The sequence below is a fragment of the Trichomonas vaginalis genome, chromosome I, assembly GCF_026262505.1.
Source record: "Trichomonas vaginalis G3 chromosome I, whole genome shotgun sequence".
NCBI classification, from domain to species: Eukaryota; Parabasalia; order Trichomonadida; family Trichomonadidae; genus Trichomonas; species Trichomonas vaginalis.
The window spans coordinates 24,554,053-24,577,490 of record NC_067203.1 but is presented as its reverse complement, the minus strand read 5'-3'; the positions used below and the strand labels follow the sequence as shown (position 1 = coordinate 24,577,490).

General features: G+C 29.5%; 4 protein-coding genes and 4 pseudogenes across 8 annotated transcripts, besides 5 other annotated features; 4 read left to right on the top strand and 4 right to left on the bottom strand.

Moving 5' to 3' along the window:
• Positions 1-767: 767 nt before the first annotated feature.
• Positions 768-959: a mobile genetic element.
• Positions 960-961: 2 nt separating this feature from the next.
• Positions 962-1,871: a mobile genetic element.
• Positions 1,872-2,017: 146 nt separating this feature from the next.
• Positions 2,018-2,113: a mobile genetic element.
• Positions 2,114-2,285: 172 nt separating this feature from the next.
• Positions 2,286-2,308: a mobile genetic element.
• Positions 2,309-2,655: 347 nt separating this feature from the next.
• TVAGG3_1044180 (proteasome regulatory particle assembly) lies at positions 2,656-3,480 on the bottom strand (the record flags this gene model as incomplete). The annotated part of the gene is made up of 1 exon (XM_001298489.1): positions 2,656-3,480. The coding sequence occupies one exon, from the start codon at positions 3,478-3,480 to the stop codon at positions 2,656-2,658; it is 825 nt and encodes a 274-aa protein (XP_001298490.1).
• A 967-nt stretch (positions 3,481-4,447) lies between these two features.
• Positions 4,448-21,423: a mobile genetic element.
• Positions 5,971-6,835, top strand: TVAGG3_1044170 (uncharacterized protein; the record flags this gene model as incomplete). Its single annotated transcript, XM_051255637.1, has 1 exon — positions 5,971-6,835. A coding segment is annotated over one exon (865 nt), but the record flags the coding sequence as incomplete, so codon positions are not given.
• On the top strand, positions 8,170-9,017 carry TVAGG3_1044160 (DNA/RNA polymerases family; the record flags this gene model as incomplete). Its single annotated transcript, XM_051255636.1, has 1 exon — positions 8,170-9,017. A coding segment is annotated over one exon (848 nt), but the record flags the coding sequence as incomplete, so codon positions are not given.
• On the top strand, positions 13,241-14,246 carry TVAGG3_1044150 (annotated as a pseudogene). Its single transcript has one exon. A coding segment is annotated over exon 1 (1,006 nt).
• TVAGG3_1044140 lies at positions 14,352-15,213 on the top strand (annotated as a pseudogene). The gene has a single exon. A coding segment is annotated over exon 1 (862 nt).
• On the bottom strand, positions 16,019-17,518 carry TVAGG3_1044130 (annotated as a pseudogene). The gene has a single exon. A coding segment is annotated over exon 1 (1,500 nt).
• On the bottom strand, positions 19,789-20,365 carry TVAGG3_1044120 (annotated as a pseudogene). Its single transcript has one exon. A coding segment is annotated over exon 1 (577 nt).
• A 196-nt stretch (positions 21,424-21,619) lies between the features above and the next one.
• On the bottom strand, positions 21,620-22,644 carry TVAGG3_1044100 (uncharacterized protein; the record flags this gene model as incomplete). Its single annotated transcript, XM_051255635.1, has 1 exon — positions 21,620-22,644. A coding segment is annotated over one exon (1,025 nt), but the record flags the coding sequence as incomplete, so codon positions are not given.
• Between the last annotated feature and the right edge of the window lie 794 nt (positions 22,645-23,438).

The window sequence follows — 23,438 nt, the reverse complement described above, 5'->3', positions numbered from 1 at the left end:
TATGAAATATCAATTTTTGCTTTACGCCTAATTTTTGACGACAATTAGCAAAAAATGTTAAATGTTAACACTCAGTCCATTTGAATATGAAAAATAAAATTGACTTTGATTAAATGTTTTTATTTATCATGCAATTCTTCTTGCGACCAAAGATTTGAATAAAATTTCAAAAAATAAGATAGCTTAAAAATAATATACGGTAGTGTTTACTAATAGATGAATAGTATATAAATTCTATTAAAATGGATTTGATCCAAAAAAATATATAAAATTTGATCATAAATAAAATCGTTTTAAATTACTTCTTCATTTAAATTATAACAATTATTTTTGGTTTTATAGTTTTTAAAGCTCATGTGGTTTTTTTAACCACAGAATACTTATGTGCTGTAGCAAGCTTGCAATCCAAAGCTCACGTTAGACAACAAGAGTCATGAAGTCTCATACTAAGGGATATCCAACATATATTTTAATAATCTAATGTTTGTGACAAATATTCAACTTAAAATTAAGTTTTCGTTTCGTTACAAGGCATTCATACTTTGGAGATATCATATTTAATGTACAGAAAAGTTAATATTAAACAATACATGCTAAAGAATTAATAAATAAGATAATAAAATAAATTTATACGTAATTACTTTCATTTAATATGCTTTATGCTGTATAATATTGATTAAGAGGCATTAAAAGGTTCCATAATCTGCTTTTATAGGCAAGATTTTTGATAAAAATTTTAAATTTTGAAAAATGATGAGAAAAGGAAAAAAAAGTAAATGAGAGCAAGAGGAGGGAAAAAAAGAAAAAGAAAAGGAAGGGAAGGGAAAAATAAAAGAAAGAAGGACATATAAAAGTTTAGATGCGCATTCTTAATGCCGAGGCGGCTTGCCGCCGAGGCGCGATTTTTTTAGGCCTCTACGGTAACCCGGCAATGTTTTTTTAAATCTTGTACAGCCCTACTATATACACATGTTCATGTAAAAACTTTTTTCCAAAATCCTCAGGAATTAAGGGATTTTTGAATTTTAAGAATTTTTTTCGAATTTTTTCGAAAAAAAAATATTTTCAGAACAACCTTAACGGCTAAGATTTAGGAACAATGTTAAGTATCAAAAAGAAAGGAGGTCTGATATAGACAACATATATCGTTGAAGGTTGAAAAAATCTCTAATATTTGAGCCCAAAATTTCAAATTTTAATTTTTTGAAAAAAGAGGCCACCCGTATGTACGTTTATTTGAGAGGAGGAGGATTATATTTTTGAAAGGGTGAAACATTATGAATATGTTAATTATATAATAATATGTATTATTATAAAAAAGAAAAAATAAAGCACGTTAAATTTTTTCTTTCTTGATTTTTTACAAAATCTACTTAGAATTATGCAAAATATGACTAAATAATTATAAATTTCAAGTTAAATTTTAATTTTGATAAATAATTTAAATTTCAAAATGTCAAGTTCAGTTCGACTATGTATGTAGTAATTCCTCAATAAAGTGCCAAAACCCTATTAAAATATATGAACATTTTCAACATTTTAATGTTTTTATTTAAAAATTTGATGGAATATGAGCTTCAAACAATTATTATGTAAATAAAAATAATTAAATATATGTATTTATTCGTATTACAACCGTAGTAAGTCGATTCTTCCTTTCTTCTACTGAGATTTGAATTTGATTTCGAATTGTAAAGAGATTCAAAGGGAAAATACTAGCGGATAAAAACTACCTCCATGAAAGGGTCATAATGGAGTCAAGTTGTATTTTTTGATATTTTTTGCTTTTCGAGCCTAAATAGGTAGCCAAGATAATGCCTAAAAATAAGGTTCTAAATTCTGAAGTTTACATGATCCTCTCGTGTGCACCCTTAAAAAAATGCAAAAAAAATGTAATAAAATAAAAAAATTTTTAGTATCGATAATCTGAAATATGTTGTTTACTTAAGCCGCTCGCTTCGCTCGCGGCTTAGTTTCATAATTTCATACAATCTTTTTTCGAATCTGTTCTTTTCTTAAGCCGCGAGCGAAGCGAGTGGCTTAGTTTCGTAATTTCATACAATTATTTTTCGAATTTGTTCTTTTTGTCAACCGCGAGCGAAGCGAGTGGCTTTTTATTTTTTAAAAATTTTTTTCTTTCTTACTTTTTTTCCCCCTTACTTACAAATTTGATAGTAACTTACCAAATCTCTCTATCATATAATAATAAATTAATCCATTTTTTGTTTCAAATCTGACACTTTACATTTCTGACATGTAAACCCGTCACTTTTCACTTCACCTCACTGGGCAAGTTTGTGCCCCCCTCATTCGTCAAGGAAAATATCATTTTTTTTTAAAAAAAAGATTGATTCGAATGATCCTAACGTTGAATTAAAAACTTAAAGAAAATATCATTTTTCATTCAACTATCGGCGAATAGGACGATTGATTGTATATATCGAATCTTGCTAAGGATCAAAAGCCTTTTTCTAAAAATGAAAATATTCAATTAACTCAAAGATATTAGATATTAAAGAGTGATTCACATTGGCATAGCATTCACAAGGAGAGAGTAATAAATTTTATTTAATGCCGTCAAGTAATTTCACTAAGGTGTAACATATATTAAATACGATTTTATATGCTTCTTCGTTTTTGTAATTTGGTGTGTAATCAAGAGGTTTCCCCACCATAATCTTTTTCATTAATGTTTCCACCATGCGATATAAGAAGTTCGGATATTTCTTTGTTATTATTAAATACGGCTAAATGAAGAGCAGTTTTCCCATATTCATCTTTTTCGTTGATATTTGCACCATGTGAAATAAGAAATTCACAGATTCCTTTATAATTCTTTTTTGTTGCATAATGAAGAATAGTTTTACCATCTTCATCCTTTTCATTAATATTTACACCATGCGAAATAAGAAATTTGGCTGTTTCTATACTATTACTACATACTGCACAATAGATAGCTGTTTTTCGTTTTTGATTTTTTGCATTGATATCAATATCAAGTGAAAGGAAATATTCGCAAAGGGATGGAATATTAAACATCGATGAATAAACAAAACTTTCGTAAATATCATTAGTTTGACCAAAATAAACTAAAAATGATTCAAGATTTTTAAAATCTGTGCATTTTTCTAAGTCGATTTTAAGATTGTATTCATTCATCAAGAATGTAACAAAATCAATGTTGTGTGAAATAATTGCATATTTCATGCAATATATATCCGGCTTTCGATATTTCAAACATTCACTCATAATCTCTTTGTTTCCTCTTAAAAACGAAAATCGTAGGCATTTATAAGTTATTTCTGGGTTAAATTTCGTTCTTAATAACTTGAAACAGTCAACAGCTCCATAGTAGCAGCATAATTCAAGTAATGAATTTCCAAAGAAACTATCTGGGTATAATTCGCTATAAAATATTTGATCTTTATCAAATCCTTCTCTTTCGGTGAATATGATGAATCTTTCTAAGTCATTATACATAATTGCTCTGTAAATTGTATCTTCTGTATAAATATCCAGACTTTCAGTGTCAATTTTTTCGAAATCACATGATTTGTCTAGTTTAATTTCATATTCTTTATAAAACAAGAAGTTTGAAATAGGGTTAACATCGTTGACCACTTTGACATGATAGTCATCACATATGAATTTTGTCAGAGATAAATATGACTTTGTATAGCGATTATTCCACGGAATGATATTTAAAATATCGTTTATAATATTTTGGGGTGGAAATTTATTTGAATCGATCAATTCTGTTTGGATCTTTTTGTAAATCTTGTTTAGTTCTTCTTCTTTTTCAGTTTTCAGCTGATACAATGCATTGTATAAATCGATGTAGTATTTAAACTTATTTCGCAGTTCCTCATAATTATTTGGATGAACTTCTTGACAGTTCAACTCGATTTTTTTTCAAATTCTTAGACTCAAATTAGGAAATTATGTAAATAATACTAAAATGGACTTAACTAGTATTGAAGAAACAATTATCAGAGTGATTGTAAAACAAAATTTGAATTATTCCAAATGTAAGTGGAAACCCTACCTACAGATAATTGTGAGATATGAAAACAAAATAGAATTAATCTAGATATCAACTCAGATGGTTTTTACCAGACTTCAATTATAGTAGTATATGATGCGGGTTGTGTGACTTTTTTTGTAATCGTAAGAATTCTCACATAATTGAATGATTTTTGAACATACTTCCGAATAGCAGATTTTAAAAATTTATGAATAATTTATAAAAAGTTTTTATTCCTACAATTTCTATATTACCATTAATAAAAAGAATATATTTTTGACGAATTTCACAGACTAAATGAAAAAAAAAGACTTTATATAAAGATTTTGTTAAATTTCTTATTGAAAATTATTTGAAGCCTGAACATGTGATTCCAAAATATCACCGATGATATTTTAAAAAATAAAATAAATTATATTTTTTAAATAAAAAAATAATTTTTATCTGATAGAAATAATACCTACAAATGACGTATATAAAAAATTGACTTCTTACGTAAAATTAAAACTAAGTTAAATTTATTTTTTTTATTTTTTATTTTATAATAAATGAGTATAACAACTAATTCATTGAAATCTTTAAAGTTCACTAATTCAGAATTAGAAAATATTTTAGAAAATTTTGGAGACGGTTCTTATCCAACATATATGCAGAATGTGAAAGAGTTTTCCAGATTGTTGAATGAATTTAAATATAACGGACCAATTACTAAAAAGGCTATAATGAGATATTTATATCCCAAAAAAGTTGAAAAACAGGAGAATATTCCTCTTTATGGTCCAGAGGACCTGGGCTCAGAGAGCCTTGAAACACCTCCTGAATATTTTGAAGAAAAAATTAAACAAGATGAATATTATAACGATGAGATTGAGAAATTGGAACAATTAAGAAAAGAAATAGATGAAAGAATTAGTGAATTGAGAAATGCTGAGAATGAAGTAGAGGTTTAATGAATATCCCAGCTTCAGAATCAGAAGTTCAAAAATCACATGAGGAAAGATATAAAAATTACTTTTTGGAATCTACTAAAAATTTATTAGATGGTGATATTGACGAAACACTTTCAGAAGAAGGCACAAAATTTATTCATAAACATAAGCTTCAGTTTATTGACGATGGAGATTATCCATGTATATTACTTTCACCTCCTCTTGATTCTGAAAAATTCAAAAAAGCACTGAAAAATGTAACATATGCAACAAATACGATTAAGAAAGAAGACCATGATATTTACACAAATTATTATTTAAATAAATGTACAGGTGTTGATAAAGTTTTTGATTTGTTAGATAAAATATCAAAAGAAACAATTGGTACATATAAAATTTTATGCGATTGTGGTTTCATTATTGAAGATACCAATAATGTTTCATATGAAAGAACAGCACCGAAGGAAGACGAAGTTGAAAGGTCTATACCATTCGTTATTAAGAACATAAAAGATATGAAAACTTATAAACATTATATTTATTCATTTATTTCAGAAAAAATGGAAGCAACCCATAAAACATCATCTCATCATTTTATAGCTATTCATACATTCCTTTTCAAAGTTGTGAAATTAAATAAGACAGGAATTAGATTTAATGTATCAGGGTACCATTCTTGAGTAAATTAAAATGTATTCGTCACGTCGCAGATGATAAAAATTTATGTGTTCTTAATTCATTTTATGGACTTTAGCCCTGGACTCTCTGAGTCTCGGACTTTAAAAAAAAATAAACTTTATTTTTATTTATTTTTTAATTTTTATTCTTACATAAATGAACAAAAATGGAACAGCTAAAATGAATGATAATCAAATAAGAGCCGAAGGTAGAAGGTTATTTAAACGCTTCTATAACCCTGATGGTGTTAATCCGAAAACTCGGAGAAGTTATTTAAATGAAGCCATAGATGCATATGAAGGATTTGACATTTCATCAGAAAGTGAGAGGTTAGCAAGAATGTTAAACGTTAATATTGATTTTTATTATTGTGACCCTCAACCAGAAGACGTAGACATTAACAAGGTAGACTTTCCATTAGTGGAATCAATAATGATAGATCCAGAATTTGAAACAGTAAATATTTTATTAACACAGAGTCCATGTGGAAAACTTCACGCTGACAGAATTACAGACGTTGAAGCACTCACAGGATATAAAGTTTGCCCCTTTTGCAAAGAAGAAGTATATTCTATCCGTGATGATCCAGAAAGGAAAAACCAAAGAAGATTTTTAAAACATTGTGAGAAATGTAAAGAAAATAATGGAAGATTAATTCAAGACGTTCAATTGCAAAACACACAACAACCATATGCACCACATATCACGAAACAGAAGATATATCAATGGCTATTAGCACATAATTTGCAGGAATATTATAAACCAACAAGATATTATATTACTTTTGACTTCGAAACATTAGAGACTAAAGAAGAACTTCAACTTTCTGAGTGTGCAACTTTGAATGCTTACTTAAAACCATTCATGGTATCATCAACTGTCAAATTAAAGCCGCAAAGCGGCGAGGTCGTAGACCGTGATAAAACATTTACGAGGAATTTTTGCTTAACATCAAGTGATTCGTTCATCTCTGATTGGATTGAATTTTTATTTTCAACCTGTTCATTAGTTGCTAAATCAAATATTGAACAATATGAAGAATTAATGAATACATTAAATGAAAAACAGAAGGAAGCATTTAAAGAACTTCTAGATGAGGAATTCAATAAAGTGAATATCATAGGTTTTAATTCGGGAAAGTTTGATTTAAATTTAATTCTTCGTGATTTAAATACTGCAAAATGGAAGATAAAATCAATGCTGGGTTCTTCTTCTCAATTTAAGCAAGTCATAGTAAAGAAAACAAACTGTCCATATGAATTAAGATTTATTGACATCAGAAATTATATAGCGGGTGGAACATTAGACCAATTCACTCAAGATTTCGGAAACAATAAATCACGTGTTAAATCCTTTTTCCCTTATCAATTCATCACATGGGAGAATTACGAAGAAGAATTATATAAAGTGGAACCATTCAGTCAAGATTCATTTTATTCAGCATTAACTCAAGAAACTATATCAGATAGTGATTATCAAATATATCTCAATGATGCTAAAAATTTTGAGAATAGATTAGAATATTTTATTCATTATTGCAATAAAGACGTTGAAATTATGATTGACCCAATTGATAAAATTATCGAAGAAACATTTGTTTATAAAATTGACATGCTTCATAATCTTTCTTTATCATCGAATGCTTCAATGATTCGTTACGCTTTAGCATATAAAGACTTTAATCCTAATGAAAAATATCCTGAGGAAGAGATAGAATCAAGTTTTGAATTAACAAAAAAGTATTGGAAATATAAAATTGATTCATATAAGAAACAAGATGAAAAGGCGAAAAGAGATACTAAAAATAATGTTTCAACGGATGATTTTCAATACTATCACGATTTAATCCTTTCATCTAAATGCAAAATGTGTGGTAAAGCGTTTACATATGTAAATAAACCAACATTGGATAGAATCGATAATGAAAAACCACATACCAAAGAAAATTGTCAGTTAATGTGTTGTTATTGCAATGTCGTAAAATCAAATAAAGATGAAGATGTTCAACGTTTAAGAATCAATTTAAGAAATTATGCATTAAAAAATAATTTACCAATGACTTTAGATTCAGTTGAAGCTTATCACATTCTCCGTAATGGAATTACTGGTGGTCTATCAAATGTTCAACATCGTGTTAATCTTAAAGGAATCACGCACATTAATAAACTTTCATATAATCCAGAAACTAAAACTGTATCAAATGAGGACACCACCAACATTATGACTCATTTCGTTGGTGTTGATTTTAATTCATTATATCCTTCATCATTTTCATCTAATCCTCATGATTTCATTCAATATACTGACCATAAAATGTATATGCCGGGAAGATTGAAAGGTGTTATCATTTGTGATACAGCAACAAAGAAAGCAAAAGCACTGGGAATTATTAGAAAGAAAAATACTTTATTCGTGGCTGAAGTAAAGGGTCACATTGATGAAAAATACATTAATGATTACATAAACTTTTTATCGATAATAAGAAACTTAGATATTATCACAGATGAAAAAACAATTGGCAGTTTTATGTATAATTACATGAAATCAAACAATCTACCAGTTGACCAGAAACAGAGAAAATTAACTCAGTTAGCATCAACACACAACCAATATCAACCATTTTCTTCTTATTATCTTTGGTATCTAATCGACAGATTTCATTTTATCATCGATGATATTCAATCAATTTTAACATTTACGAAAAACACTTGTTTTAATGAATTTGCGAACGAATTTATGAATGAAAGACAAAAGGCTGAATTAGAAGGAAATAAAGGAAAAAGTTTATTTTGCAAGATTTCACTTAATGGATCATATGGTTACGATGCAATGAATACACAAAATTACGCAAAGACTAAAATAATGAATGCACAGAAGGCACGCGTTGCATGTATGTCAAATAAGTTTAAAAACATAAGAGAAATAGGTGAAGATACGTATCAAGTGATGCTCAAAGATAGATTTTATAGATGTGAAACATGTTTACAAGAGGCATTCTTCACTTTAGATAATGCTAAATACTGGTATTTGGTTTTCATTTATGATTTTATGTATAAATGCATGAATGTTAATCGTTTTCATTTCATTGAAGGTGATACTGATTCATCTTATTGGGCAATCGCTGGTGATCCAAATCTTCCTAACACTCAAGCATTTCAAGCAATTGTAACCGATAAACAATTTTATGATAAAAACATTTACAAATTCGCACCTTTTGATTTCTTCTGTTTTGATGAGAAATTTAAACCTAAATTAAAGAATAAAGCTGAAGAAAAAGCACATGAGAAGAAGTTATTGGGTTTAGCAATTGAGAAACAAGGTGATAACATGGTTGCTTTATGCCCCAAGTGTTATACATCATTCAACGGTTCAATTGATGGAAGTGATTTTAAAAAGATTGCACAAAAAATGAAAGGAGTTTTACGACAAAATAAACAATTAACACCTAAAAATTATTTGGATATAATAAATGATAAAGTGATATTTGATGGTCAGAATATTAATTTACAACTTAAAAACGGGTCAATGACTCGCTTAACAATCGGTAAGACTGCATTAACAGGAGCACACACTAAGGCTGTATGTTGTGAAAATGGATGTTGTATGCCGTTTATTTAATGAAATGCCACAGAAGAGACAAAAGGAACCGTTGAATGATGGGCACCCTTAAACATTTATTTTATTTTTATATAAATGAATAACACAGATTTAAAAAGATTGATTGATGATTTAATATTTAATCAAAATTTTCTTAGTTATAATGATTTTAAATCATATCTCCAAAAACATAATGAAAATATAACGGATGATGATATGGAATATTATTATTCATATTATGATAATGAATTTTTGATATATCATAATAGAACAATTTCTGAAATTAAAGACAAAATTAAAAATAATGAATATTCAAAGGGAAAAACTAAATCACAACTTAAACGGTTGAAAGATTTCAAAAATAAAGTATTAACAGAAGAAGATATTGATGAATTATATAATTTATATAATCCTGAGCCGCAAAAGCAAAAGGAGCAAAACGCCCAAGTCCTTCAGACCATAAATGATGCACAAGCTTTAATTTATGATTCATTAGTTAAACCATATTCAGCCCAACTTTTAAATGAAGATCAACTTTTGGAATTCATCCTTCAACATAAACTCGAAGCGGGAAAGTATATCAAACCTTTATATACAGCATATTTAAAACAAATGAATAGAATACATCCAGAATTAATGAAGGAGGGAATGAATTCCAAAACTTCATCATCCAAAATCAAAGCAGATAAAATTAAACCACTTGCAACACCAAAACCTCCAACGACAGTACCTGCAACACCAAAACCGCCAACGACAGTACCTGCAACACCAAAACCGCCTCCTCCTTCAGTTAATCCTTCATCATTCACTTTATTATATCCATTTCAAACATTAAAGAAGCAAAAAGATTTTAAAAAGGATTTCAAGATATTAAATAAACCAATTGACCCAAAAATTCAACCGTTAAAGGAAAAATTTGGTCGCCCTTCATTTGCACCATATCCATATTCATACGAAATCGATCATCTGGAATATTCAAAAGGAAACGTTACTTATTTATTTGCCATTAACATTAACACTAGATATTTATATTGCATTCCAGTGAAAGGGAAAACAGAACAGGAAACAAGAAGAGCTATTCAATACTTACTAGATCATGAAAGAGTAGATAATATCAGGGGTGATGGTGATAAAGGATTTCAGGCAGCTATGACTCATTATTTCCCACAAATTAATTTTTCTTTTCATCCTCTCCATATACGTTTCATAATAAAATAGTTGATGCGGTAATGAGAACTCTTAGAGATGCGTTAGGGGTTAACGGTCAGATATACTGGGATGGAAATCATGACTCCATCATACAACAGTTAGTATATTATTATAATAATACATGGCATAGAACAATAAACATGAAACCAGTGGAAATGAAAAATGATATTTCAAAAGAATGGAAATATATTAGAAAGCAAATGGAAAGGTTAAATGATGTTAAACGTGAACAAATTAATTCGGGCTCATGAATTTTAAACAAGGGGATAAAGTTTTGATTCATCTCGATTATGGAAAAACTGATAAATCAATGACAAAAAGAAGACGAAGATTTGACACAATAGCTGAATTTGTTAGATATATTAACGGTAATGTATTAGTTGAAGTTGGCAATAAATTAATAGAAATTCCGATTTATTTTATTACATTATATTTAAATAATATTTAATTTTTTTATTTCGTAAGAAATGAGTGACAACGAAGCAGCAAGAGTCCAGACGATGAATATAAAAAGAAACTAAACAGAATTAAATCAAAAATATGCTATTACAAAAAGAAGCCGCAATGTGGTGGGGTTGAAAACGATGAAGAGAGGAAAGAAATAATCGAAAAATTAGAAACTTATCGTTCAATCATTAAACTGAGTGAAGCAAAAATAAAAGAATTTAATAGAATAAATAAATTGATTGGAAGAGATGAATTTAATAAAGATGGATTTTTAAACTCAATCCAAAATTAATTTTTATTTTTCTTTGACAACATCTCTCTTTCCATCATTACTGCATAACCACATTTTCTCAGTTTTAGTGGTTTGTTATTTTTAGCAAGTTCTCGCAGCATTTTTATCGTTTCCTCCCTTGTTATGATTCGTGGTAAATTTTGAGCTTGCGGGGTATTCATTTATATAAAAATAAAATTTTGTTATCAGTTATTTTATCGTTAATGGTTTTCAGGTTATTCAATAATTAATTCAAATCATAACACCATGTTACCATGTGCTCCCAGGTCATTCAACTTCTCTGAAAAAATGAGACAACATGACATTTTGACAACAACATGGAAAATGATTTGTCATGACTTCATCGTAATGAGTGTAAATGACCCAAAAATAATGTTTAGGTGAAGAAGTGAGATCTCACCTCTTTTCTCACCTCTTGCTTTGTAGAACGAAGAGCATTCATTATACTTTGCATTTGGTACATGTCATCTTTGACCGAACGAATGAGTCTCAATTGTTTGTTATATTGTATGTATTCGTATTCTTCATTTATGGCTTCATGAACGATAGCAGTTGTTGTGTTCTCTGATGTTGACATATCTGTCATTTCATACAAAATAATTTTAAAACTAACTTTATTTTCTGACTTTCACAAAAGACCAAAAATAAACGCTTTACATGTATTTTTCAGCAACTTCGTCAAATAATTTTATAGCTTTATCTATCTCATCTACTTCAAACGTTTCTTTACCTTTTATGGGAGCACCATACATTTTCTCAAAAACTTCAAGCAGTTCTGTTTCAGCAGCTCTCATATCATTAACAACACAACCTTGACTCTATTGACTGTACTGTCATATCTTTGAGTTATATTATATGTCCTTCCTATCTTATATCTTTTTGTGTTGAAGTCCTTCGGTTTCTGAACGATGTAAAGTAAGCCTTCACTGCAACGTTCCGTATCGAATGAACCATATGTTATGAAGTATATCCAACAACTGGTCTAACCATAACAAAACTATTGGTATAAGACTTTTGTCTATAAGATATGCTCTTGTTCCATGAAATGCTACTGATATCATAAGCTCAGGATTTTTGTCAAAATTTTCTGAGTTGAAGCATTTCTAACCCAGTCGTTTGTTCTTTTCAGATGGAATATAATGTCTGACAAAGAATATTTGTTGTATTTCTTTGAGTATCTTACGTTTAAATCACCTATTCTAACCACTTTGGTGTCATCGTCTATCTTTCTAACTGTTTCAAACTCAATGTTTGTCATTACTGTCTTTACATACAAAATAAAAAAGATATAAAAATAAAATTAGCATTATTTTTCTAACTAATGAATTATTTTTGAAGAACTGATAGGGTCACCAGGTCACCAGTCACCAGGTAATTAACTTTTCTGAAAAAATGTGACAACATGACATTTTGACAACAACATGAGAGGATGGCATTTATTCATTATTTTTGAAGAACTGATAGGGTCACCAGGTCACCAGGTCACCAGGTAATTTAACTTTTCTGAAAAAATGTGACAACATGACATTTTGACAACAACATGAGAGGATGGCATTTATTCATTATTTTTGAAGAACTGATAGGGTCACCAGGTCACCAGGTCACCAGGTAATTTAACTTTTCTGAAAAAATGTGACAACATGACATTTGACAACAAACATGAGAGGATGGCATTTATTCATTATTTTTGAAGAACTGATAGGGTCACCAGGTCACCAGGTCACCAGGTAATTTAACTTTTCTGAAAAAATGTGACAACATGACATTTTGACAACAACATGAGAGGATGGCATTTATTCATTATTTTTGAAGAACTGATAGGGTCACCAGGTCACCAGGTCACCAGGTAATTTAACTTTTCTGAAAAAATGTGACAACATGACATTTTGACAACAGGGATGAAATTTGATGTAGTCCAAAAATAAAGTTAGTTTTAAAATTATTTTTTTTTTTATTCCTATATAAATGACAGCAACAAACAACAACAGCAACTATATCGTTTCTGATGAAAAAGTTGATTCATTAGTTGAGGAATTAGTTGAGGAATTAGCTGAGGAATTAGTTATGGCAGAAACTAAAACCCTCAACGAAAGAATTGGTGAAAACAAGAATTGATTTACATAACTACCTCAAATATGATGGAGGAGAGGAAGGAAAACTGGTATGGCTTTATTAGTAAAAAAATTTCGAATTTAACGATTATAGATGTTGATATCAATAAATCTACAATGATGAACTTAAAGAAACGGTTAAAAGACATTCTATCAAAACTTTCGGATAAAGATGTTATCGTTAAAACCGCTTCAGAGGTCTTCACATTATTGCAACACAATTTCTTCTATGCAGTTTCGAACAGAATGATTAAATGTTATTCCTGCAAATATTATGATATTGACATAATGACTTCTATTGATGATTCAAAACGTTCTTTAGTAGTTATGGCTGATTCAAGAGTTCGCAAGAATGCAACAGAACCAATCAATACATACTCATTCATTCGGGAAGTTATGATTCAACATTAACTAGAACAGTGAATGATATATTAAATGATTTGAATATTAAGGTAAGAGTTGAACAGAAGAATGAAGAAATAAAGACCATCGTCAATGAAAACAAAGATGTAAACATTGACGATAAACTAGCTCAGAGCATAGTTGATGGCATCTGTGATTTCGAAGTACATAATGATGGTGGAAACATGAATTTAGAAAAGAAATAACATTATTCACACTGTTTCAAGCTATTAATTCTTACCTATCATTTGATTAATGAAGCATACGATAACGTTTATAACTTCTGCAATTTAACTGAAAATGCAAAAAGTAATTTTGAAAAAGCACGTGGTAATATGCACATTTAATGACTTCTCATTTTTTTGGTGAAGATTCTAAAACTGTATCAAAAGGAATATTATGATGAATATGTTTTGCCTTTATTACGTAACCAAAAATAAAATTTGATATAAAACTTGATGACTCGTTTTTATAACAGATATTAGACGCAAGGCTGAAAATCATCAGTATAAAAACATTCTGAAGTAATTGAGGATTTATCACGTGTAATCCGTTTTGTAGATTGTGGAAACAAATACTTCATTCAAAAAGATTACAACATCCACGACAAAATGAATCAAATATCATTCGTTCTTCAATCAAACATGAAAGAGTCACTTAAAATGATTAAATTATTTAAAGAAGAAGGTAAAACAATAACAGCATGGGATGTACTATTAAATCAATTATCTTCATTAACCGTTAAGGGTGTTTGCTTTAAATCTGATTCCCCAGATGTTTTCTCAACGTTTCAGGGTTATAAATACAACATTCTCGAAAAGCTTGATTACTCAAAAATTGAGATGTTTATGAATTTCATTAAAGAAGTCATTTGTGATAATAATGAAGAAGTGTATAAATACCTTCTCGGCTGGATTGCATCAATGATTCAACATCCTGGAATCAAGAATGAAACAGCAATTATTTTGAAAGGACTTCAGGGAACAGGCAAAAATAGATTTACAGACATTATTTCTGAACTTCTCGCCGGTTATTCATGCAAAAACATTACTGAAATAGGTGAGCTAACGGGTAATTTCAATTCAGTAGTTGAGAATAAAATGTTTCTTGTACTTAATGAACTCAAGAATGTAGGTGAAGATAGACTCGCAAACATCAACGCTTTGAAATCAATTATAACGGATAATGAGATAAGAATTAATGAAAAGAATCAACCCAGAAGAACAGCACAAAACGTTGCCAATTTCATTTTCGTAACTAATAACGTTTACCCTGTCAAAATTGAAGTTGGAGACAGAAGATATGTATTTTAAGAGTTAATGGTAAAATTTAAGGGTCAATTTGATTATTTCAAGAATTTGATGAATTCATGCACAAAGGAATTTTATGATAATTTACTGACGTATTTATGCAATATGACCTTTCATCATTTAATGTACGAATCATTCCGATGACTGAAGCCAAACAAGATTTAATTGAATTATCAACAAATCCTTTAGATGTATGAATAAATACACATTATGATGAATTGTTGCAGGTATGACGTGTAAAAATGCTCTATTCTGCAAACCATCAGACATGAAAGACAAGAATTTCCAAATGAGTATTAAGGATAAATGTGATAGGAAACAAAGAAAAATAGATGGTAAACAGACATGGTATTATTTTGAAAGAAAGAATGAAAGGATTATATAAACAGGTTGAACCAAACGATAATGATGATTCATTTACTGACGATGAAATACCTGTAAATGATGCTTTATAAAGTATGATTTGAATTTATTTTTGCCATCCTCCTATGTTGTTGTCAAAATGTCATGTTGTCACATTTTTTCAGAAAAGTTAAATTTACCTGGTCCTGGTGACCTGGTGACCCTATCAGTTCTTCAAAAATAATTCATTATTGAAGAACCTAAAAACATTAATGAGGAAGGCATTCATGAAGCATTATTGAAGAACCTATGTTGTTGTCAAAATGTCATGTTGTCACATTTTTTCAGAAAAGTTAAATTACCTGGTGACCTGGTGACCTGGTGACCCTATCAGTTCTTCAAAAATAATTCATTATTGAAGAACCTAAAAACATTAATGAGGAAGGCATTCATGAAGCATTATTGAAGAACCTATGTTGTTGTCAAAATGTCATGTTGTCAGTAACTTTAATTTTAACTTTGGATCAAATATTGGGTTTCCATCTTTATCTCTTCCAATAACACCATATGGTAGAATCTTCATTTATACTAAAATAAAAATTTAAATTATGCTGTTCGCTCTTTTGGAGCTCAGGACTTTCAGTCCTTCTAAAGTTTGTTTTACAAACATTGAGCGTTCATTGAACTCTATACCATGCGTAAACTGTCATGTAAGGTGGCATGTATTCTTTACCTTGTCCCGTTGTTTGTGTATATCCTGAAACGAAATGTGTATGGTTTCCTTCTCCCTGAGTGTCACTCCAGTAACAATTTATAGCAAACTTAACGTCGTCTTTAACATCATATCCTTTACCTTTTGTCATTCCTGACCAATCCCAATATCTATGCTTATGCCAACCTGCCTGAGATGTACTTAAATCTATGTAGTGACTGTGTGCAGTAAATTTTCACCTGAAATCGTTTTACTTCACCTGTTCCTTTGAAGAGTTAGCACAATACAAAAACCTGTCGACTATTTTTCCATGCACCAACACCAAACATTGCTTGAGGACCTCTCGCATCCATAGACGTATAAATGAACCTACTGGTTCATTAAATCAAACATATGAGATAATATAGGATTGTCTCTTTGAACTTAAAATATAGTGCAACTATTTCAGGTTTCATCTGGTTTGTGTCGGAATATTTTTTATAATATAATCTTATTTTTCAGGTAGGTAAAATCTTGACTATAATATTTTTGTCATCTGTAATAATAATATACTATTCTCTTTTTTCTATTGCATTATATCTTTTATATCTATAATAATAATCTAAATATAATGTTAGCTTTTGTTCATCTACATGTGGTGTTCTGACATCATCTCCATAGTCATAATAATATGGTGCTGGAGCTGTGTGAGGCAATGTCATATCTGTCATTTCATAAACTCTTAAATATTTCTTTTGTTCGTCTCCATATAAGTTTAAGTAACAGTTGTTGTCTAATGGAACTTTAACTTGTGTACCATCATTCTTTATATAGCTTACATACATTTCATTGTTATTTTTCGGAATGAGTTTACACCGTGCACCATTTCTTAAGGACTGTACCAATTGCCATCTAAAATATTTATTTTCTTCATAGACAGAAAAGTCACCAACAATAGTTTCAATATTTTCAGTTGTTCTTATCAAACTTTGGTATATTTCGTTAACATATGTTTTATCCGCCTTCTTCTCTAACTCACTGTTGACATATTCCTTATCTGCTTTAAGGTCTAAACATTCTGAAACCCACCCTGTATCAGCTTTAGATTTTAAAATATTTGATGTCCATTCATGATACCTTTCAACCCTTTCTTTAATTTCATTATCTTTTTCATTAACATATTCCTTATCTGCCTTCTTCACTAACGCACTAGCCACACAACCCCTATCTACCTTCTCCTCTAACTCACTGTTGACATAAGTTTTATCCGCTTTAAGGTCTAAACATCCTGAAACCCATCCTGTATCGGCTTTAGTTTTTAAAATCTTTGATGTCCATTCATGATACCATTCAACCCTTTCTTTAATTTCATTATCTTTTTCATCAACATAAACCAAATTTGCTTTCTTCATTAACTCACTAGCCACATATTCCTTATCTGCTTTCTTCATTATGTCATTTAGGAAACCTTTTATGAATTCCTCATTTAAATTAAATCTTCCAATCTCAAAACTTTAGGAAATGCATTTAATGCGTAATATCTTGTTCTTCTGGTGGAATTGATGTTATATCATCCGTTATTCCTTTAATTTTTGAATTCATAAATAAAATTTCTTTTATATTTGATATCACTGCACCACCTTTGCAAACAAATTCGAAATGTTCATTTTTCAATACTATCTCCAAATCTCCATATTTCAACCTTGCGTTTGTTCTGCCGTCTTTGAATTATATGCATATATGGCGTATGTAATGTCTGGACCTGGGTGCTTGTGCCTTAAGTTGTTGTGTTGCTGTTGTAATCATTTATTATGATTTAAAAATATTTAATCTGTTATCTCATCAAGCTATTTTTTCTATTCGAAATTGCCATAATATTTCATTCATGAATTCTAAATCACAATCAAATAGGTCAGTTATTCTAAATTTAATATTTGATAAATCTTTTGAATGAAGAATAAATGAATTCCCGGATAATTGAAACATATGATAAAGAAAATGTGTTTAAGTTGATGGATAAAATGTTTGTATTGATGGTAAGAGTTAGGTCTAATTTTGATGTGAAAATCTCATTGGGGTATTAATTATCACATTTGATTAAAATGAAAATTGGAACCAGTGTCAGAATACAAAACATCCCCAACATCTTTTTCAAATTTAATATCCCCAACAATGAACGAAATGAGGAGTACAAAATTTAATTTTCAGCGGAATTTAATAAGTTATTTATTTCATCAAGTTCAAAAAGTTTATCGGGGTTTTGATTAAAATTTTTTCATACCATACGATAAATGATTCATTTAAATAACTTAAAATCATGTTAATATCCATTTCGCTATCACAATTATATAATATCATACGTTTTCAAGTCATCTTAATAAATGATATATAATCTGAAGGTCTAAAAGAATGGGATTAAATTACCACTCACAGAAACGAGAGTAACATAAAATTCCACTAACTGTTAAATTTAATCACAGTTATTATGAAATAATATTGATAATTGACATTTTTATTACGATTAAAAATATGGTAAAGCGTTATTTCCAGTGATAAATAAAACTAGAATAAAGATTACCTCAAGAATTCATAAATTCAACGAATAAGAAATCATTCATGTTATAAATTTTAGTGTTTCAGAAAATACGAGTCAATGTCATATTCATCAACAGGTTATATTTCACTTCATTCAAATTTAGTTCAATCAAACCCCATATAATGACCATTTCATAAGATTCAGATGGTATTAAAAATGCAATTGATAATTAAAATATGAACAGATTGACAATATCGAATTTTGAATTTTGGTTTAAATATCCTGATGGAAAAAAGATTGAAGTTAAAGATAAAGCTGATACTATAACAAAACAATTACAATGACCGATCCGGATAGTGGGAAACAAAAAGAAAATAAAACAAACGATAGAAAACTGGTGAAAGGTCAATTATTATTGATTATGATTCAAAGGATTATTATTCGATAATGTTAATGCTTGAATATTAAATAGCCTTAACAAAGAATTTTTCAAGTGATATTTTATATTCATCAACTATTTTATTGTATATGTTATTATATAGTTAAATGTAGTTCAGTTGTTTTCTATTTTTCTTTGATATCTTAATTGTGCTAATATCCTTTATAGGATTTATTTTTGCAACTGTTCCGCAGCATGAAACCTCTCATCATCTATGAAAAATTGAATCTTAACGTCTGAATCTTGAACATCACAAAGAATGGCGATAATGTGAATTAATGATTCATAAGGTAAAAATAATTAAACCGGATTGGTCATTAAATTTAATTATTGAATCATAATTATTAATTATTATATCACGGTAAATTTTCATTAATTCAGAATTAATGTCTATTTATATGGGTTCTCGATGTTTGATGAAAGAGGTGGGGGTAATGTTTGGATAAGTGGGAATTTCAACAGGTTCTTTACCAGGTTCAGATAAAATGATTGGGTCTTCATCTTCTTTATTTTGCTCCTCCTTTTTCGGTAAGTCACGAGTTAATAAATTTGGTTGAGTTGCTGACCTTGTTAATTCAGGGCTAACATTAACTTTAACATTTTGAATAATTCGTGATTTATCATCATTTACGTTATAACCAACCGTAATCTCTGCTTTTGCGTTTGTGTTCTTTTGACTTGTGAAACGTCTTCTCATTTATAATTGAATAAAAAAAAGAAAAATATATTTAAAGTTTTATTTAGTTGTTACGGTAATATCCCAAGGTTCATCCTTGTTTGCTTATACTTTCTTTGTAACTGCACCAATTATGTTATTGATATTGCTTTGAGTTTCTTCCAGTCTTATTTTATCATTTACAATATCTTTAATCATTTCATTACATGCATTCTTAAAACCATCTGATTTTTCTAATTTACGTCTATCACTTTCTTTAATTAAATCAAAGTTATAACCTTGTTGAGAATAAAGTGGTTTCTTTATCAATTCCTTTAACGCTTCTGAAAGTGAAGATGAAGAAATTCTTGCCACTTGAATTGGTTTAAATTCTGCTTTCATTGCTTCTTTCTGTTCATTGAACACTGGATCGAATAAAGCAACTTTAAAGAATTTCTTAGCTGGAATTTCGGTCTAATATTTGCATATTGACCATCAAACTGGTTAAATATCGTGGTAATCCATCCGGTCCCTCTTCAATAGCATTTAATTCTGCATTGAAATAAGAATATGGATTATGACGGTATGAATTAATTGGACCATGTTCACCTTCTCCAATGTATTGTTTAACAGCTTTTCCATTTTCATCAAATTTCATAGGATAACGTTCATTATATGCTTTACGTTTAGGATAATCCGTCATTGTTAATTTATACCCATTTATGACTTTAATATTTCCTTGACCATCAGTAACAAAGACTTCATTTATACCATCAGGTTTTCCATTTGGACCCGTAATGTCTGCTTCATGTGCTTCCCAATTTGGTCCATGACGTTTGGCATATGCTTGAGCTTCTGGTAATGTTAAAACGTTTCTCATTTGTTTAACATCCTTTTGAAGACCGGCAACAATATGAACTAATTCTTTCATTCCGTCTGGAACTTTCATAGTTCTATTATATGCACCCTTTTTGTTTGTTCCTTGTTTTAATGGAACCTGTAGAAGATTTGCTATTTCTGTCATGTTTAATTATAAATAAAAAATAAAAATTAATTATAAAAAGTTAATCAAATTTAACACTTCCTTTATTTAAATCAACTATTATTTTTCCATGTTCTCCTAATTGTTGATATTGTGTGTAAAGTTCATTAATGCTCATTGGTAAATTCACTTGATAAAGCATAACGTTCAACTGTTGACGACTAAAACCACTGAAAATGAAAAGGTGGATAGATTTGATTTAATGTTTGTGCTTAATGCTTTAAAGTATTGAACAGCCATAAAGAATGAACATGAATATGTCGACATTGAGTTAATAATGATTAAAATATGATTTCTCATTAGTTATTAGTTTTGATTTCACGCATCATCTAGAAAAATTAGTGAATGCAAAAATTCTTTATCAAAATTTGAAATAGAAAGTGTTTCAAATAATTCATCCCGTTGTTTATCAATAATTTTATCCTCTAATCCTTGCTTCTTGATTGTATTATATAATTCTTTATACATTAAAAAGTTTTTTAAATAATCTTCTGCTTCTTCTTGTGATAAATAAATAATTGGAATTTTGATTAAATGCTTTAAAGATTCAAATGTATCATCTGAAGGTGAACCTGAACGGTTGATATAAATTAACACATGTGAATGGGGGAAGTGTTAGCAATAATGATAATTTGTTTTAATATCGTTAATGTTTTACCTTTATTTTGTTTACCAATTGCTGCAGTGATTGAATTTAAGTAACATTCAGAATATGGAATTTTCATTAATTTTTCCTTAGATAGAGCATTTCTATTATCACTCAATGCTTCATTAATCATATCATCTACGTATGTATTATATACTCCTGCTAATTCTTCATAAGGGGTGGATGAATTTAAATCCATTTAATCAAAAATAAATTTATAATTTTAAACATTTCTATTCATCAATATTTCATCATATGAACTTCTATACTGTGGTGGTGTACCTGTTGGATGATATTTCAAACCTTCATCCGGTGTCCATGTCCAATATGTAGTCCTAGTAAACCAAACCTGAGGAGGATTTGTCACCTTTGAACAGTAAGTGTCATTTTCACCCTGAATGATTGGATAAGCTTTCACTTGTACTGTAACTTGTGAGTTGAAAGTTTCTAATCCATCAAAGAATATACCCGCTCCATCACGTTGAACTGGAATAGTGCATAAGAATGAAGTTTGGTCTTTCCATGTTCTAGCTAATGGCGTGCCATCATCTGCATTCAGTGGTCTAGTTAATGAGTCCTCGTATTCTTCTGTGCATTCATTCACTCCATCTAAATCAGAAGCTTGAAGCATACGTGTAAAGAATATGTCACCCACTGTGGTCATCGCTTGATCGGGGAAGTTTCTGGAATCTATAGTGACCTGAAGACCTCGAAGCATTGGATTTTCTAAAACTGTTCTTTGCATTGCATTCTTCGGAAATGTTAACACAACATCTGTAACATTATGAAGAGCGTATGAGAAATCTGAGCTAATACCTTCAGGAGTGATGCAACCTCCATTTAGTGAACGAACGTCAATATGTTGAGCTGGAATCATGAATGGATCTTCCTTACTGAATAAACGTGGTATTGCTTTAACTGATTCTTCAATTAAACCGTATCCTGGTGTAATGCATTTATCCTCTAAAACTTCCATCTTTGTGCATGAAATAATAACGTCATCAACTGTTGCGTCAGCAGATGTAGCGGCTAAGCTTGTAATTAATTTGGCAGGAAGTCCGATTTGTTGGAATTTGCGATCATATTTATAAACATGATTCATAATCTTTTCATAATTTTCATCAGTTATCTTTTCATAAACGTAATTTTGTAAATCAGCAACTCTTAACGGGTCAACCTGACAAAATACTAAAGTATCCCTGAAAACATAATATTTAAGAATGATATCACCAAATGATTTAGGATAATCATCGAACGCCTGAAATGCTAACAAATCATTTACCGGAATAATCATATCAAAAGTGATATCAACTTCTTCATTTGCTTCTTGAAAACTTCTGAAGGGTCAATATATTTACCACATACTGAGTTATCATATTTTTGAACATTATTATATAACGAATGAACAAACTTTTTAACTTTCCTTTCTGATTTTGGTTTATATGTTGCAAATGCGAAAGATTCACGGGCGCAATCCATCTGAAGATAACCGGCATCACCTCTTTCGGTTTCTACTTCTAATTGTTTAAAGCTTTGATTTGATGATTTGTAACCAACGAATAAACGCATGCATTTAAAAGCGGCATCACATGTGAAAGCTTTATTTGAAACTAGAGTTGCTTTAACTTTGCGTTTAATATATGTGTCACCTAATTGGTTCACATCATGAGCTGGATTTGTAATTCTTAAATGAGTTTGTTTATCATCAAAATATGGAGTCAGAGTCATAGCATGAACTTTCAAGTTCTCTATAATATCTTCTACCGTCATTCTTTGCGAATATTTCATTTATCTTTTCGAATGAATGAAACACATTTCCATTAATCGGTTTAGTGTTTGGCACCAAATAGTTAGTCGTCATTTATTATTAAATAAAAAATCAAAATTAAAAGATGAAAATGAATTTTTAATTTTAATGAAATAATCAACTATGGCTGCAGGATTCTTTAAAAAATGTGGGATAAAGTAAAAAGAGGAGCGATAAAGTTTGGGAAACAATGAAGAAAGGAGCAAATTGGATATTTAAGAATAAAGAAGCAATTAGTGACGTTGCTGAATCAATAACACCAAAAGCTGCCCCAATAAGAG